Source organism: Coptis chinensis, chromosome 1 (genome assembly GCF_015680905.1).
Source record: "Coptis chinensis isolate HL-2020 chromosome 1, ASM1568090v1, whole genome shotgun sequence".
Lineage (NCBI taxonomy): Eukaryota > Viridiplantae > Streptophyta > Magnoliopsida > Ranunculales > Ranunculaceae > Coptis > Coptis chinensis.
The window spans coordinates 36,325,261-36,345,431 of NC_141456.1; the positions used below are offsets into that span (position 1 = coordinate 36,325,261).

The 20,171-nt window shown below is 36.4% G+C and overlaps 2 protein-coding genes across 2 annotated transcripts; both read left to right on the forward strand.

The window, feature by feature from the left end:
* The first annotated feature begins 8,806 nt into the window (after positions 1–8,806).
* Positions 8,807–12,250, forward strand: LOC147523765 (uncharacterized). Its single transcript, XM_086572296.1, has 7 exons — positions 8,807–9,251; positions 9,333–9,443; positions 9,535–9,663; positions 9,772–10,526; positions 10,741–10,924; positions 11,001–11,833; positions 11,927–12,250. The coding sequence occupies exons 1-7, from the start codon at positions 8,807–8,809 to the stop codon at positions 12,248–12,250; spliced, it is 2,781 nt and encodes a 926-aa protein (XP_086428422.1).
* A 204-nt stretch (positions 12,251–12,454) lies between these two features.
* LOC147523766 (uncharacterized) lies at positions 12,455–14,074 on the forward strand. The gene has a single exon (XM_086572309.1). It carries the CDS (start codon positions 12,455–12,457, stop codon positions 14,072–14,074), a length of 1,620 nt encoding a protein of 539 aa, XP_086428435.1.
* Positions 14,075–20,171: the final 6,097 nt, after the last annotated feature.

Here is a 20,171-nt window from a genome sequence, read left to right on the forward strand (position 1 = left end):
CTTTTTATTAATTTTGTTGGTGAAAGCTTCCAGTCGAAAAATATTTTCTTAGACATGCTAACGTGAAATAATGGAGTACAAGAAATCACAAATTACGCTGATGGATGTTACCAATCTATGCACCCGGCCGGTTTTTTATATCTAAAATATTTTCTCCTGCAAGTCTACATTCACATAGTACAGAATAAAGTGGATGAATCAAAATATTTTCTCCTGCAAGTCTACATTCACATAGTATAGAATAAAGTGGATGAATCATTAACAAAAAATATGAAAGCAATAACAGAGAAAAGAAAGAACTCGATCTACAATTTCGAAAAAGCTGAAAATCCAAACAAACAAAAATCAAACCTTTAATTTCTAGAAGAGATGGAGATGAAATTGAGAAGATGGTTGCTCCTAAAACTACGGTGAACAAACCAAATATGGTGAGAATCTTACCTTTAATCATATTTTTATAAATTTGTATGAAAAATTAAAATGAATTTTCATATGTGAGTTAGTTTGTAAATATGAATTTACATTTATTTAGTGATTTTACTCTGTATTTTATAGTTTTTATAGTTTTGCAATTACAAGTTTGGATTTATTATGCATTTTTATGTTTGTATATGTAGTAGTTTTAGTATGCATTTTTATATTTTCGTAGTAGTTTTTACTTTGTATTTGTAAATTTGCGTAATATTTTTACTCTATTTTTTTATGTTTATGTAATGTGGGTGATAGTTTTACTTTGTATTCTTTAAAATTTGGGTAATAGTTTTACTATGCATTCTTAAATTTGCGTAGTAGTTTTATTTTGCATTTTCATATTTGTGTTGTAGTTTTATTCTGCAATTTTAAATTTGTATAGTGCGTATAGTAGTTTTACTCTGCATTCTTAAATTTGCATAATATTTTTACTCTGCACTTTTAAATTTGCATGGTAATTTATTTATGTATTTTAAAATTTGCATAAATAATCTTTGTTATTAATTGGTTTTCTCTCATTGTAACAGAATATAAACGAGCATAAGTCGTACAAGACCTTTAGAGGTTCCGTATTACCTACGCTTGGTCTTGTGGCAGATTTTGAGAAAAGACTTAGAATTGATCATATCCCAACATAGAACATGGGATCCAAAAGAATAATGCAAGAAATGATGAGTTGATTTTATTTAATTAGCTCTTGGTGGATTTGTTATATCTTTGATGTAATAACTATATTTGTTTGAATTATGGATGTAATTAAAAAGGCTGATTTGGCTTAATGTATTGTTAGTAGATGATGTAATGGGAATCTGTTTTGGTTTTTTAGTTGGATTTGTTATGTTTAAGAAATATATACCATGTAAAAATAATTTCGCATAGGTTATGATCGATATGTTTTCTTTATGAAAATATAATTTTTTATAAGTCAAGTTACTGTGTAAATTTAAATTTACATAGATCAGTTATGTCGGATATCAGTTGTAGTAATCTACTGTGTAAAAATACATTTTAACATGTCGTATAAAATTACATGAGTTCGTTCTGTCAGATGTTAGATTTGGTCAATTACAAAGAAATGTTATGTGAAAACAATTTATCATGCATAGTTTCTTATTTGTTTGCATACTTTTAAACACACTCTTCTAAATTTAAATTTTCAAAGATCAAGTTGCTATGTAAATTTAAGTTTTCATAGCTCCAGTGACTATGTAAACTAGCCAAATGCACGTGCTCTCTGCACGTTGGGTAGAAATAAATCATACCGAAGAGTATGTAAAAAGATCACTTATTAGCACAAAAATGTGAAACGTGAATTCCTTTTCTGTAAGTTTAAACAAATGAACATTGGAGAATATGAATAAGTCCATGGAAGTACTAAATATAGAGAGGGACGATATGGATAGGTAGTAGGTACATTAATTTGAGACTACATAGGCGTGTATCTTGTCTTCAAACTGCAAGAGCCAACAAAGTTGTAGCTGTAATCAGCTTGCCAAATCTCTGAAATGTGATTAGTGCCTCTAATTTCAAGATTCCTCAAATTTCTTGAATCAGCATAACATTTTAAATTTCGCCCAAATCTATCACTAAAACTGACATTAGATACTTCGATCATATTTAATATAGGACAATAGTGCCTTCTATTCTTTTGACATTTCTAAACAAATCGGTCTATGCAAATCCATTTGGTACTGTTTAATAGAAAATACAAACGAAGTGGGACATTATTGTTTGGCCATGATCTAATACATTGAAAAATCACTTTGTCGTGCATAGAGTCATGGACACATCCAAAATTAGTTTAAGATAATATTCTCATTAGAGAAATAAGATTTCATTAATAAAAGGAGAAAGATACAAAGTCGAATTGGAGCTCACTGGGATGGTAATTCCCATAAAAATATGATACACAGTCATGTACATACAAACAGAAAGACCAATACAAATTTAAGAGTTTTGCTTGTTCTTCTTATTATTAAGCAACTCATTAAGCAAGTAGTTAATGAGCAATGTGATAAGTGCTCAAAAGTAATGATTTATAACCCCAATTATGTGTATGTTAGTCTCTATTTTATAATTAAATATTATAATATGATGCAATTTGTGTTTTTACAGGTCAAAGAATCTAAATATAAAATATGGAGGGAAAAGAAGTCAAATAAGTCAAAAAGGAGTCACTGGGAATTACAGCTAAAGGCCTAGGACAAAAATGTCATATTTGTCTCCATAAGTGCCAAGCCTAATGAGACTCTAAAAGAGAATAATAATTGAGTTAGAAGAGTCTTCAATCTGATCTCAAAGCCTTAATTTCGACTTCATAGAAAGATGAGATCAACAATGGAAAAGAAGTCAGAGTTTCACAAGAATTAGGAAACTGAAAGCTGTAAGAAGCTGCAGCTTGGGAAATAGCATGCAGGGCAAAGTGGGCCACGTCCAACTTTGGTCCAACTGAATTTAACTTTTTCAGGATTACTTCTAGAAAGGTTACAGAGAGTTTGACACCAAATAAACATAGGATTCGGATCTCTATCCAGACGAGCATGTAAGCCAATATATAAGGCACAAAAACCTCATTTTACATCATCTAGGAAATTTAGTGTTTGCATCTTAGATCTAGAATTAAGAGAGAAGAAAGTTTAGACCTTTTCACCATTAATAGCTATAAAGATTATTCCTTTTCATATTGTGTTCGTAGCATAGTATGAGGGGATAATCTCCCTTCTCTTGGGAGGGGAGATGAAGCCTTTTTCATATGTTTTAGTTTAGTTCTTCTTCTATCATGTTTTAGTTTAAATCTCTCATTGAGTTTCTTCTTATTCGTCCATTGATCTAACGCTCCTGTGGAGGTTAGGAGGTCTTAGGGTAATTCAAGATTGTGTAGAGCCAAATACCACAAACCCTAGATTCTTTTCTTCTAGTTTTTAGTGTTCTAGTGTGATGATTGGATTCTTTATGGCACCTCAATTAGTTGTACGGTTAATGCTGCATGTGGATTTTTCATGGCACCTAGAGTTGTATATTGAATGTCACTTAAAGCACAATTTGGTTTGATAGAAGATATTATTGGAGATTGAAGAAGTATTTGATGGAAAGATAGAAAGTACGTTGAAAGCCACATATTATCATCATGTTTATGAGCATAAGGTTTGTAGGTATGGTGAGTTTCTATTGGTGATTTATATTAAACATGATAGATAGATCTATTAGACTAATTCTATGATTTTGGTGGATTCATCTCTCCCAAGATATTCTTTCTCTTGATTCATATTTATATATTTAATTTAGTTTAGTTTATGTATAGTTTAAATCTCAAATCAAATCAACCATATATTAATTATTACTTAGCCACATCTTTTACTTGCATCCATTAGAGTAATTTAGATTAGAAATTTATATTATCATCACTTAGTTATTTAGAGTAGGATTTATTTAGCCACTATACTAATTAATATTTAATAGGCTAAGTAAGATTTGCAAAAATTATAAATAATAGCGTGTTGCGTGCTTTTTCAATGGGCAGCTGCCTGCTCTAAATTGATTAGGTGATATTTTAATTTAGTTTACTTTAATTTAGGAATTCATATAGTTTAAATTGCATATTTAGCATAATTATATTAATTTAGCATAATTCAATTATATTTGCATAGTAGAAAGTATTTTTATAAAGTTTAGTGTTTGTTTAACAGAAAAGAACAATACAGAAAATGTATTTATAAATTTCAAAAAATTCTGAAATTTTACAGAGTTGATCTGTACAGTATCGGTAATTTATTGAAAAAATTTCGAATTTTTAGTACTTGTCTTACCGGAGTAACTAACATCGTCTTTGCAGTACCCCGTTTTCAGCTTTCAGGGCGCAAGCATCTGTAAAAACAGTCGAGCAGAGTTATTTGCACATTATCAATCAATTATTCAATGTTTCTAAGAAGGACTGCTTAGTCATTTCATATTTGACTACCATCTATACCCTCAGGATTATATAATAATATAAGGACATATGTGTAAATTCAGGTTGGAAATCAACTATACGCCCCTATTCAATTGTTCGCCAGATACCCATCATTGATTGCCCACATAATTACGTTTAATGAAATTAAATTCAACATACCAACCGTCTCTCTTCCCTTTACGGCTCCCCCTCTTTTGCAAAATGAAAATCAGCCATCATTCTCTCTCTCTTCAACCAAGCCTTCAACCAATCAAGACAATTCAAGTAGGCTTTTCTGTTTCTTAACCTCCTTTTTCCTGCTTTAGCTAAAGATTTGATCGCACTGCTATTATTTGAAGAGAGACGGTTTAGATTATTTCTTTTATAGTTCTATGGTAATGGATATCTCCTCAGTGGGATTTAAGATTATTAGTTCCTTTATAGTTCTTTTAGATTATTTGAAGAGAGACGGTTAAAATTATGTCCTCATTGCGATTTTCTATTTTGAAGGATGTAATGTTCTTTGAATATTCCAGTTGTGCAACAGAACTTCAACTGGAAGCACAAGAAATTCCATCGCACTGCTGGTGGCTACATGGTTTCTCCAAAGAAAGGTACGACGCGAATATGAAAACATTAAAGTTACTGGATTAGGAAGAGGCTTGGAGGGTGGAGGAAGCAAGAACGATAACTTGGTCCGATGACAAGTTAAGAAGGATATTGCATAATTGGAATTGACATGACATGGTAAATTAGCAAATGATCTTGACTGTTTATGTGCTATGACAGCATGATGGGCATATATTCTTGATTGCCCTCAATTGCTTACGAACTTTAGAGTCGCATGTGTTTTTACTTACCCATATGATCACCCCTCAAATAGGTACAAACTGTCCAGATCCTATGTGTGTCTGTGCAGACACATGCTAATATTTTCTACTAAAATAAAGTGACCAGGAAACTGAAATCATCCAGGTTCATGTTAGTCCATGCTAATTTTGAGCTGATTTTCCGGTTCCTAAATTTTTTTGGTATCATCCTTTTTTCGCTTAAAGCTGATTAACGATTATGCAGGAGTCAAAAGAAGATCCCGTGACCCCATTTCCGTTGATAAGAATCACATCATCACCCACTTAATGCAGGTAGGTCGATATCATTTATCGTGTGTTTAATAAATTATGTCTTTTAATTGATAAATTTTCTCAATTTTGGAATCTACAGGGCTACTCGGTGAAGTTTAGCAAAGAGTTGCTACAAAGCGGGTAACACTTAAATTAGAATTGTGCATTCTTCTACAAAATACTGCTGATATAATTTATGCTTTATAAGTCTGAAGCCTTTTATCCAATTGAACTTTAACCATCTCTGTCTCCTCTGCTTAGGTTCGCAACTCTGAGAATCTGCTAGATGGCTACAACTCCTCCCCAACTTTTGTTGTTCATCGAGCAGAGCGTTTGAAAGAGCTAGAAGTTCCTTGATTGATGGAAAATGATAAAAAATGTTGAAAAGGCCGAAGCTTATACAAAGGAGCTTGAAGATGTAAGTAACCTATGGACTTTACACTGGTTATAATATGTTACTAACGGTCTAAAGACATCAAGTATTGAATAAATAAGTTTGGGAGAAACTTCCAAACTCATAGTTTACTTTTATTTTCTTTCCATTTTCCCTTTCTTCTTTAATTGCAAGTTAACTTGCAGTCATTGAGGAGAAGGATCGTGAAATATTAATCTGTTTTGAAATTTTAAAAGTAAATCTTGAAGAGATTGCAAACTTTTTTATTACCAAAATCATTGGTTCAAGACTTCAGCCCGAATATTTCATGGTTTCTATCTATCGTTTCAGAACAAAAAAATGGTTCAAGATGGACTTCTCCACATGTTGTTCTGTTTTGCTTGCTAGCAAGCATTTCCAGGATTTGGTGATACTTGGTGTTCATTGCATACACTTTGACAAAATATTGGAACAAAAATGCATGCTCATCTTCTAAGTCATTCCAACCTGTTTTTTGTTTTTATTGTGTTTATGTAGCCTGCTTCAACATGTTATATAAACTCAAGCTATCTGTTCATGAAGTATTTTATATTTTATATTTATTATTGGTAACTTATTCACACAAGAAATAGCTGGATTTTATAGTTTTACACTGTTGCAATACCAGATCTGATTTTATTCTTGCAACTATGTAAAATGTAGAAAAAGAAACACGAGTAGGCCAAGGAGCTACTGCTTCGTGCTATTGTTAGCAACAATAATGTGTTGATGTTGAATCATCCCATATATGAGGAGAATATATCCTTCTATATATTTACTTTTCATATATATGTACTTAAACAAATCATTTTTCGTAAGGTGTGAACTTGGTTTTCCCTTGACAGACTAAAACATCCACATGGTCCAGAGGTTTGCCGCTCGCATATCATCTCCAGTGCTACAAAGTTGATCTGCTGATATAACCTTTTGAATTTGAAGGTCCAATTCATGTTCATGCATTTTTTTCATCCCATTTTTTTTCTGAATTCTGACGTGTCAAACTTATTGCTTTTGCTAATTATACAGACTTCTTTCCTTCTGTAGGTCTGGTGTCCGTATCAAATTTTGTTTTGTGCAGTACTTGAACCTGGCAGAGGTTCTTTACAAGAAATAATTGCTATAGAGAAGCACTGCATTTTCAGTGGTTGTGTTTTACACAGACATTACTTAAAGGTTCGCCATTTGTCATTGATTTGATTAGCTTTAGCTTTTGGTTGACTCTTGCTATACCTTTGTTAAGTTCCTTGGTTGTGGCATCAGCATTAACCAAAAGCACAGAACAATGTCATTTGGGATTAATAAGATAAAGTTACTTAAACTTGAGTTTTCGTACCTGGTTCATAAAATAGTTAGTTGTCTTTTAGAGATTTTTTAGTTCTGTTACCGTGTCTGAACATGCCTAGATTCTTGACCAAGTAGGTTGAGTGTTTTAGTTTTAATGTTTCCAACATGCCTTCATTCTTGGCCAAAATAAAGTCTCCAATGATTAGGTAACTAGAAATCCAACCATTCTTCACACATACCTACGCATATTTGATGTCCCTTCCCATTCTTTACCATGCTTGGGCATATGCCTAATCTAACACTACGTGACCAACTTCTTCGTTGGAATGATTTAAAACCTAATTCCATAGATGCATGTTTAATTATTTATAACAGCTTTGTTTATAGGCCATTCCATGTTTAATGTGGCGTGATACACAATCCCTCTACGGCGACTCATTTTGCTTGATGTGGTTCAGCCCGTACGGCTTTACTCTACCACTAGAATTATGGTCAACTGTCATTGTGCCCCTCATAGTCATCGACCCAGTAGTCGTGGATAGTTTTTTATTCATCTCGGCTATGATTAGGTTTTTCATTAACATTGTTTAGATCAAAGTCACTTACGTTATAAACAACATTTTTGATCCTTATAAGGACCATTCCAACACTGTCTTTACATATTCATTGGATGATGTGATATAAAAGAGTCTCAAATAAAAAAGGATGATCCCAGTTCCCTTTCAAATTTATACTATAATTATAATTATTAGATTAGTGTTACATAGAAAGGCCCCCAAGTAGGATCAAGAGAAGCAACCATCAAGCCATCATAGGCAATGCTTCTACAGCATCAACAACCAATTTTCCCCCCATTAGGAAGTGTATAGAGCCTTCTGTTCGTTTCCACAAGTTTTTTTAACCTTTTCTCTTTTGTTGTTTGCAGTCAATACGGTTCAGAAGCCCTCTGTCGATCTTTTGAGTTGTGTGCATCGCTATAAGGATAAGTTAATTTTCGCCCAATTTGCATTTTAGGTGTGTTGGCTTCACTCTTGAACATCTTTTTCCTTCTTAGAACCGGTATTGTTCGAATAAAAGTCGTCTATTGCGATATTTACGATCCCTTTTTTATTATGTCCCTCTCTCCAATCAAATGAAATACATTCTCATATTGACCATCTTTGCATGAATCACATTAAATCAATTTCGATAACAAATTTGTCGGTGTGCACTTCTGTATAAACATAAGTACATTCCGCACCTTATTTTTGTTTTCGACCTACTTGCGTACCTAACCAAATATGATGATGTTATTTTATTTGTCTGGACCATCAACAACTATATATTTAATTATTTATTCTTATTAGCCTCGTGTGCTTTAATGTATGTTTAACTTATTTGAGTTTTCTATTCAAATGTGGACTATTATATCTTTTCGTTTTGTTTTATTAATATGTTACATTTTATTTTGTGTGCGCTGTTTTGTTTATCTACATTTTTTAATTTGTTAAGGTAGGAGTGGATTAGTAACTCCCTAGATATCATTTCTTTTCCTACCTTTGAAAAATAGTCTGTGCAGCCAACGTATTTTCCGTTTACAACCATTTAGATATGGACGCGCCTGAGGAGCACCCAAGGTTGGGTTCCCTTAGTGATATTGACGTACGACAACAACAACAACAAAACCGGCGTAATCGAGAAAGAGCAAGAGTAAGCAATATGAGCTCAGAACAAATGGCCCAGCGAAGGGAACGTAGGCGGATCAATTATTATCAACGAATCCGAAACCAAAGAAATGAAGAATTGACTTCTCAGAGAGAGCGCATACGTGTTGCGTGGCATGCCCCTCAATCATTTCTTGCTGATGGATCGTTGGACTCCAACAATTCGACGCCTCCCGAGTTAATCCAAGGCCGACACCCATCTAGAGATGTTTCGCACGTGTTGCTTTACGGAGAAAGTGATTTGCAACGAAGACGTCTGACTCATATAAGGCAATATGCTCGGAACTGTATTAACGCAACGGCATCTACATCGGAAATTGTTGGCAATGACGGTAACTACCCCCACTAATTACTTATCCGCTTAGATTCACAACCGCTTATTTATCTAGGGAAAATAACTAGACTCTAATCAGGTTTGGGCATCCTTGCTGATGATATTCCTGACGACTATGCTATTAATAACGTTGGCTTTAATGGGGTCGACATCCAGATCAGCAGTGGCAGCGAAGGCGAGCCTTTTGAAGGTTACATGTGGACCTTACTCTTTACCCAATAATAAATTTGTTCTTTTCGTTTACGTATCTTGCAATACAAGGACCTTTATTTATTTTGTAGACACTGACGCTGATCACGGAGATTTCTGTGTTGATGTCATTAATCCATTCAATGGAATTAATACTGTAATTCACTCTGGTGATGTCGGGGACCATGAGGGGTCAAGAGAAGAAGCGCTTCCTGTGCAAGGTTAAACTTTGCCCTTGAATTAACTGTATCTATTTTATGTCTTTTAGGCTTTTCTGCTGCTAGGCTTCCATGATTAATATATTGACTTGGCATAGTGTGTTGCCTTAGATAACGGTCAGATCGGACGGATGAGGGGCGACGCGGCTAGAAAAAGGCGGAATCATAATTGTGCACGAAGCTGCGACAACTCTTCAGATGTTCAGACACATCGTTTAACACAAGCTACGAATTGTCCACGATGCCAAGCGAAACTATTCCGCCGCGAACCTCCTGGTTTTTGCTTATCAAATGGGACAATAAACTTGCCAGCTTTAGCAGCACCGACTGAGTTGATTAATTTATTTACATCTCCATCGACTACTGCTGTCGATTTTAGGAAGAACATACGTGCATATAATCATGTCTTCTCATTTACTTCTATGGGGGTTAAGATAGACGATGATCTAGCTAACGGTCGAGAAGGAGCTTACACGTATAAAGCCCGGGGCTCTATTTACCACCGTATCGGTGGCCTTCTCCCAAGTCCTGGTCACAGACCTAGATTTCTTCAAATGTATATATACGATACAGATCATGAGCTTGACAATCGTATGGCTGAAAATAGCGTGTTAGACAGACGGGTATTGGTTATCATTCATAATGTTTTAAAGGAGAATCCGTATGTCAAGAATTTTCGCCAAGTTTCCCAGAGGTTGTCATCACCGAATCTTCGTCTACTTATTAGAGATCACCCAACAGGAGCACATCAATATAGCATGCCTACATCTTCTCAAGTAGCAGCGATCTTAGTTGGTGGTGAGGATCCAAGTAACCTAAATGAAAGGGACATCATAGCTCAAAGAATATCTGGAGAGTTTGAGAATGTCCCCGACACGACCGGCTATTATGATCCACTTCAATACCCTCTTCTACTCCCTTACGGCAGCATATGTTCCGTTCTAATAGAAAACGACTCACGAGTCAACAATTTTATTGTTACTTGCTCCAAGTAAGCCTTCAACTTCGATCTATTTAGTGTTTTGTTCTGTATTGGTTTTCCGAAACAATTACCTGACCAATGTCTTCTCCCATTCTTAGATTCGACCAAATGATCCACTTCTACTTCTCCGTAGTGGCCGTCTTTTGCAACAGTACATAGTTGACAACTATGTTAAAATATCAACTCTGAGATTAAGGTGGATACGTGATCACCAACAAGAAATTAGGGCTGAGCTTTATCAAGGACTTCAAGACTATTTAAGCTCAGGAGAAATCCATTCAGGTGTGTATTAAGTTTTATAATTTATTACCATTTAACCGGTTAGACATCCCTATATCCATCTCTTAAAAAAATGTAGGTAATGTTGGACGCAAAACAATCTTGCCTGCATCTTTTGTTGGATGTCCCCGTGACATGCACCGGCGATATCACGATGCTATGGCATTAGTTCAAAAGTATGGGAGGCCGGATTTGTTTATCACAATGACTTGCAATCCGTCTTGGAAGGATATCACTGATGAGTTGTTAGAAGGTCAAGTTCCAAATGACAGGCCAGATTTGATAGTAAGGATCTTTCGTGCAAAGCTTGAAGAGTTGAAGAATGATTTGTTTACTAAAGAAGTTCTTGGGAAAGTCATGGCACACGTACATGTTATTGAATTCCAAAAAAGAGGAATGCCTCATGCACACATCCTTCTTATTCTTGACGAGAATGACAAGCTAACAACTGCAGACGATTATGACCAAATTGTTAGAGCGGAAATTCCAGATCCACATATTGAACCAGAGCTATATGAGATTGTTGTCAAACACATGATTCATGGACCGTGTGGTGTTGTGAATCCAACATGTGTTTGCATGAAAGATCATAAATGTACACGAAATTTCCCAAAACAATTTGCACCAGTAACTAATCAAGGAAGTGATTCTTATGCTACATATATGAGGCGAGACAATGGTGCTTTTGCAATTGTCCAGAATCATCGTCGTCGTTACCGTGTCGATAATCGTTGGGTTGTGCCTTATAACCCGTGGTTGTTAAAAAAATACAATTGCCATATCAATGTGGAGGTATGCTCGAGCATTAAAAATGTCAAATATTTGTACAAGTATATCTACAAGGGTTCAAATCGAGTGGCCATGGAAGTAACATTTACAGACATAGAAGAAAAGGATGAAATAAAGCAGTATGTAGATGGACGTTGGATTTGCCCACAGGAAGCCCTTTGGAGAATTTTTGAATTCCCGCTTAGTCAGATATACCCATCTGTGTATTTTTTGTAGGTCCATCTTAAGAATATGCATGAGGTTACCTATGAAGGCAACCAACTCATTGAGGATGTTTTGGCTGATGATAAGAACTCCCGCACGATGTTAACAGAATTTTTTAAACTTAATAGCATTGATGAGGCTGCTTGGCTATATCTTTATCGTGAGATCCCTGAACATTATGTATGGAACAAGACGTCCAATAATTGGAAAGAAAGAAATGGCCATAATCGTGTCATTGGAAGGCTTTATGCAGTATCCCCTCTTGAAGGTGAGCGGTACTACTTGAGGGTATTGCTTAATCATGTTCGAGGACCAACATCATTTGAGCATCTATGAACGGTCGGATCTAATGTATACCCCACATTCAAAGAGGCGGCTGAAGCATTGGGGCTGCTTGAAAGGGATAATGATGTTCACGAATGTTTGCTTGAAGCATTGAGGATACAAATGCCCTCTTCTCTACGGAAATTATTTGTTACAATCTTGGTATATTGTAATCCATCTGGAGTTCGTGATTTGTGGAATGAATTCCATAGCTATATGGTGAAGATTACACCGTCGGGTTTGAAACTCAACGTATCGCATGATCGTTTGTTACGCGAACTTCAAGTGTTATTGGAACAGCATGGTCAAAATATTTTGGGTTACGATTTGCCTGCAATCACCGGTGAACATGTCGACCTAGATGATATATCCAACTTGGTTAGAGAAGAACTGTCTATTCTCATTGCTTCAGAAGACATTACTTCTGTAAGTACACTTACTGATGATAAAAAAAATGCTTATGAAAAGATTATCACTTCGGTCCAACGGAGAGAGGGTGGGGTATATTTCGTTGACGGACCAGGCGGAACAGGCAAAACATACTTATATAAATCCATTCTAGCAACACTCCGGAGCGAGGGCCAAATTGCTATTGCGACAGCAACTTCGGGAATTGCTGCTATAATGATGCCTGGCGGTCGTACGACCCATTCTAGGTTCAAGATTCCAATACCAATTACATCTACGTCCACGTGCAAAATAAGCAAGAAGAGCAACTTGGCATGTTTGTTACAACAAGCGAGTATACTGATATGGGATGAGGCTTCAATGACACATCGTTATGCGTTTGAGGCACTGGACAGAACTTTAAAAGACATCACAGGCAGTGAATTACCTTTTGGAGGGAAGGTTTTCGTTATGGGTGGAGATTTCCGTCAAGTACTCCCTATTGTTTCACGTGGAACAAGAGCACAAACTATTGACGCATGTATTACAAACTCACCACTTTGGGATAAAGTGCATGTGGTGCGTCTTAAAGAAAACATGCGAGCGAAAAATGATCCCGCTTTTGCGGAGTTTCTTATGAGCATAGGCGATGGGACTAGACCATTTATTGATGGGGACATGATTGAACTTCCTAGAGACATTGTGGTGTCGTGGGAGAATGAGCATTCACGTGTGAATCTTATAAATGAGATCTTTCGAAGATTACATGAAAATGTCGGTGACACTGACTACATGATTAAGAGGGCAATAATAACTCCTAGGAATGAAACTGTTGAATTAGTGAATGATGAAATAATTAATCAGTTTCCAGGTGAAGAAGTGTCGTATTACTCTTTCGATTCGGTTGGAAATGATACGCGTGGTTTGTACCCTCAAGAGTACTTAAATTCTATCTGTCCCAGTGATCTGCCTCCTCACCAGTTGAAACTCAAGCTAGGAGCTCCAGTTATTCTAATGAGGAATTTAGATCCTAAGAATGGCCTATGTAATGGAACACGACTAATATGTAGAGGGTTCGACACACATGTAATTGATGCTGAAATCGTTACTGGAAATTCAGCTGGTGCTAGAGTTTTCTTGCCCCGTATTCCGTTGCACCCTTCTCAAGATGCAAGGCTACCTTTTGAGTTGACTAGGAAACAATTTCCTATAAAGTTAAGCTTCGCTCTTACAATAAACAAATCACAAGGTCAAACAATACAAAATATTGGAGTATATTTACCCGAGCATGTTTTCTCCCACGGCCAACTCTATGTTGCTTTATCAAGAGGAGTTTCACAGTCTTCGACTAGAGTTTTAGTTAAGAAGGGAACATTGAGGGGTCTCTCTGGAACTTACACAAAAAATGTCGTCTACAACGACATCCTCCGTTCTTGCAGTGCACAGTAGCCGTTGGTATCTTCTGTTCTTACCTGCCTAATTATTGGTTCATATATCTGTATGTTATTTTAATCTTCCTTACTTCGTACGTTGATTGTGTCTCTTATGTATACAATATATAACTACAGTTGCCTCTGCAATTTCCTTGCGTTGTGCACCGTTTAATCCATCGAACGAGGTTTAATGATGTGTAATAATTTGGTGTGCAATTTGACAAGTAAATTGCACTATTTTTTGTTATTGCAAGGAATTTACATAGGTTTTTCCCAAGATAAAAATTGATTTTTATGTTGTTCCATTAAGTTCATTTCTGTTGAGAAGATATATAAATTTGTGAAATTATGCCTATACATATCAATTCACATGTGTAACCAAAAGAATTTATATTGTACTGCATGTGTTCCTGCAGCAATATTAACTACGCGAATTAGGTTTTCCTGATATCACTACATCAAGATAATGTTTGCATTGCTTACGTTTGCTGCGAAGTTATTATATCAAATTGCGGAGTGGATAATGTGTTGTTACAGTTTGTGATCGTTTCTTTAACTGAATGCAGCTTACTTAACTTTGGAGGCACCAGATTTTTCACAAGCGCCAAGGAAGAGGAGGTAATTATAACTACCTTAAGTTCTTCTGTTTGCGTTGTATACTGTTGGTTGCAATGGTACGAGTGCGGAGAGCTAACTTACCTTATTGTTGAGTCTGGGATACCCTCGTGTCAGGGTCGGGAGCCTACTACTACCCTTATTGCTTCCAATATATGTTGAAGCCTATGCCAATTCTTAAATTTTTTGAGGCCTTTATCTACTACCAAGGCCTGAATTTCAGTAGAATGGATGGATTCGTCACCACGAAGGCTACTAAACCTGATACTTATGCTCGGCTGGCTGTGAGGTCAGCTGAATTATCAACTCAACTTGGGCATCCCAAAACAAAATATGCTGACGAGCTTACCTGAAACAAAGGCGATTGTGTTGCTCACATGCCCCATCGCAAACTAAAAAGCAGAGATGAGTTCTTCGGTCGAAAGGCTTCGAGGATAAATGTTAGGTGGACGTTTTGCACGAATGGTTTACCTAAGAATGGGGTAGTATAGGATACGGGCAGATTAACCTAACAACAACAGTAGGCACTTGTGATAGTCAGTTTTGGTTTTGCTTAGCAAGTCAGGGCACGGGAAGGGATTCCCACAAGGAAGTAGTATCCATTGGGTCAATCATATTCCCTTGGGTACCTAGCCATCTGTGGAACACCTGGGGGCCAATGTTCTGAGCAAATAGATGCCACTAGTCCGAGCTTAGGGAAGCGTCCCCGGCATGGGTCACATACAGATCCCATCGATTATATAAGATATAAGCTCCCCTGCATCAGTTACTGGTCACGCTGCGACTAAAGAGTGATTGTGTGGTCAGTCCTTTACCACTGAAAAGCTGTACCGGCCCTTCTCCCGGGCTTTAGAGATTTTTAAGTCATCGTGGATGGCACGAGTTGAGGAGTAGAGTAGGGTGGCCGTTGAAGGCTCTCTTTCGTAAAATCCCTCTTTGTGAAATTTAGGGTTTAGGGTTTAGGGTTCTATCTCTATGAGGTGTAGTGGAGAAAGCGCTGGTCAGAGAAAGACACCCGCACTAAGGCCCGAATAATCGCGGATCGCCCTGTGCGAGGCGAGAAAACAGCACCTTGGCCAATTACATCCGCTAGAGCGTAGGAAACCGATTAGCCATTGAGTTCTGCCGGTAAGAGCCTATCTGGTCGGGTTTCTTTGATCCTTTGATCTTGGTCCTTTCCTCTATGAGTTTCTCTTCGACCAGGTGAACTTACAACGCTCTCTTGGACAGGCCAATTGCCAAGGCTTGCTCTGAGAATGCCCGTTGTTAATAAACATTAACATTATCTTGCTCATCCATATTGAGAAGTTTTAACATTTTAAAATCTTCATTTTTGTAATGTTCTGGAATGTTAAGTACCTCAACTGGCAAGTAAGTTTGATCAATCTTCCTCTCCTAGCAGAAACGGGAAGGTTGTGACTTTCTTTGCCCGCCAGGACTTTGGGCATTTGATTAGCAACGGCCAGGTTAGGGTTGGTCCTGACGCCATTCATAGGAATGGCGGATTTCCTTTATTTTCTATTCAGTGTCGAGCAATTCTTTCTTTCTTTTTAAGGGTGTGGCTCATCAGTATACCTTGCCTGTCTCTAAGAGGCCTCCCTATACCAAATCCAGGGAGTGGGTTGAAATGACGACAACATTCAATCCTGCAGGAAACTTGCGCGTGTGGCTCAGAGCGTTTAATGAGGCTAGCTCGGAATACACTAAGAATTAATCTTTTGTGCCGTTCATATGATCATTGTTATGGTCAGCATAACAGCAACTCCAGCTGTAACTGGAACAGCAATAAGTTATTCAGCTGAGTATTAGCTGATGAGACTTGGTGGGTTCACATATTCAAAGATGAAATGAAGCATTATGATAACGGGTGTGTGGGAATCCGAAAATCCATTTACCCCGTATTTGAGCCCCCAATGCGGCAAACTGTTAGACAATTACTCTTAACACTTAGTCTTCATTGCATTGAGAATGTACCTAGACTCCTAGAGAGTAGATACCTGATCGTCCAGTCTTAGGCCCAAATCCGTATATTCATTCCTTCCCACTGAATGCCGTGTCTCCCTTGCTATAATAAGAACTTACCATGGGACAAGGAAACTCCATTGATTTATAGATAAATAACAAAGTTCTGATTGCAGTTGTGATAGGCTTTCCATCTTATGGTCTTAAACAGATCAATTTAATTTGCATTTAATAAGTTCCACTTGCCAGTACTCACCGTTCTATGTAACTGCTCTTCTTGCAGTCTATTTTTTGTTTCTACTTTAGTTTTACAGTCATCTGAACCTGGAGTAAAACCATGCTCTGTTTAGTCCTCTAAACCGACATTGCATTCGCTTTCGGCTTTCCCACCGAAGCGTCATATGGGTCATGGGGACCTTATACATTTGATAACAATACCATAAGTTATTGCAGTACACTTTGCTGGTGTTTCAATGTTAGACGGTATTGACATTGCGGAAATGCACAGAGTATAAAATGTCATTTCCAAAATTTTCCCCATGCTCCTTGCTAAGTAACTTTTTTGTCAGAAACACTCTCAAGCATGGATAATTAATTGGAGGAAATGCTTTCTGATTACACAAAAAAATGACTGTAACCATGAATATACGCTACATAGTCTTAGGAGTCAAATGAAACAAAAATGTAAGTTTAACTTTTGCAAATAAATTAAATAAGTTTAATCTACACTGTTGAAGATTTACGTGGTAGAACCTAATGAAAAGTTTAATATTTGGAAGCCTAAAGCAGTCCAAAAACAAAAGCTAGGAAAAAAAATTTGAAGTTGTAGATACTACAGAGTCAATAAAGCAACCAAATATCCTACGGTGGTTGTGGAATTAGTCTGATCCAAAGAAATGGGGAGGAATATTGCGACACTGCAAGAACCATAACATCTTTTTTCTATAAACAACCCAAATGCTTTGGTAAAGCGTGTAGGAATCGAGTAATTATGAAATGCTTAAGAATAAATAAGAGAATATCAAGTTGCGGTTCTCACTTAATAGAAAATAAATTTTATGAAAGATAGTCTGTGTTGAAATTTCTTGATGCCCCTTCTGCTATGAACTCTTTGGCAAATAAAAGTTACAAGCATGGGGTATAAACGATTCCAATTGCAAGAAGCAAATAACTGCCAAGTAAGGATAGTGGCAATAAATTAAACATTAAGTTTATCTCATTTTGAACTTCATCTAGGAGTCTATCTGATCTGCCATAGGAGAATTCAATTGGTTTTTAGATTGTTCAATAAGTAGATTCCTAGAATATTGTTCAAGTTGAGTCCTGCATGGATTGGCTAGCTGCATATTTGGCTCCTACATGGTCAAACACAATTCGATCTTAGTTCCACAACCATTCAATTCGTGCTCTCCCGTGACTACATACTATGCTTCTCACCATTGATAAAAGGAATATGATAGAGTCCTACAACTTATTTCTGTTAGTAACAAGCTCAACATATTATGTGGCGTCAAGGTTGCAACTTCATTAATATAGCTGTCAGACTACCTCCGCTTCTCTAAATGTCAGAACTAAATGATACGAAAGAACAGTAAAAGAAGAGTATTAACGATTGTAGATGCACCTTACATAACTTAAGGCAACAGATTCAGCAGCCCCTGTAGCATCACCAAAGCAATTTCTTTTTTCCTGATTTGTTTTAGCGCTTTTGATTTTAATTTTTTTCCTGTGTTGTTTAATCAAATTATTCATAGGGTCATTGATTAGTTGTTTGGCCTTTTTTTTCCCCTTGATAGTTTGGAGGCTATGATTGACGTTCATCTACTTATTTTCGGTTGGCCTAATGGATTCGTGTCGATTTTTCATGGGTTTCTAGGACCGGGTGACATTGATGCTGAGCAATGTCAGGTAAGTTACATTTGTTTTTGATTTAGTTTGTTTCATCCCTTTTGTATCTAACTTTAACTTTTTATGCATTAATTTAAATGAACAACAATAAGAACCAATAAGAACATCTGCTATGGAACAAATGCAGCTACCGTCTGAACTTTCAAGCATACACATTTCTCTGGAAAGGATATGGTCGCTTCTACCAATTTAATAGCATTACAACTGGATAACATAAACAAAGCAATTGACTTTACGTTAGCACATATAACCTCGAAGGAAGCCAAGAATACTGAAAGGGATTCAAAAGTAGCTGTGGTCCCTCTTAATTTCATAGGACATTATGTTTCTAAAACCTCAGAAAGAATATCTTGCAATAACTGAACAAGTAGCTTACAGCCAACATTGTTAGCCTCTAACGCACCTTAAACATACTATACACATAAAACACATGGAACCATACCGTAATATAGATCCAATTATTTGTTGATTAATGAATTGCTACCTGTTGTTTCAGGGGTGATTTTGCGACTTTGCCGCCTTTTGTTCCAAACTATTCGGTGACAGGGGCAAGAAGTGGGATTCCGTAAGTGAGCCTTCAATCTTGGCTACTCATGGCTATTAAATGGAATTAATGCTCCTGGTAGACTGGTAGACGTTCACCACCAAACGTTAACTGTACATCAAAGTAACCAAATAGTGTTTCAGGTCCGAGTATGGAAGCCGCCTTGAATTGATGCTACTGCAGCATGTTTTAAGAGTACCGATGATGACCAAACATTTTGATATACAAAAACACCAGTTTTTCTTATATTTAATAACAATCAACGTGCCCTATACCTCATGTGAGAGTCAATATTTCTATTGTGCGCTGTGATCGTGTGATTACATCTCTTTAGTTTGCTTTCTGTTTTTTCCAATATATTATTATTGCTTATTTTGTTTTATTTTTAACGGCATATTGATTTAGTAGACAATACGTGAGCAAGTTATCATTTCTTGCCAATATCTATATACGTATTTTCAGTTCAATTAGTATATTCGTCCAATTGGTAGATTCACATTGTAGTATACCAACTACGCCTAATGTGTACATCTGAATCACAAGCGAAGAAAAGTCACTAATCTGCACCTCACAACACAATTGCAGAAATTGATACTATTTTCGCATTAATAAGGCGGTATGAATTCCCACATATCACCACACTCAGTCATTTTAATCTCAATTAAATCAAGATGATTATTCCAAGAAAAAATTATATAAATCAAATTTAAAACATCTTTATAATTTAAAAAAAAAACAAATTAAGAGCCAATAAAAAAAATAAAAAATAAAAGTGAAACATAGAGTGATAGAGAGGTAACAATAATAATGGACCTCATACACTGTTCATATTGCCCAGAACCAAATACAATTTAATACGTGGGCAGTTTTCACTTTTCCCTTTGCCCATTAAATATATAGATATGTAATAATTGCGGGAAAAAAAAACTAATCAGCGCTTGGGTGCTACCTCCCTCATTCCTCCTAAAACGCCTGCAATCTATACAACTTCCAGGCCTCCCATTAATGCATATGATTAAAATAAAAAACGTATGCAACACCCTTACAACATTGAACCTCTTAAATTGGTCAAGACCGTTCCACT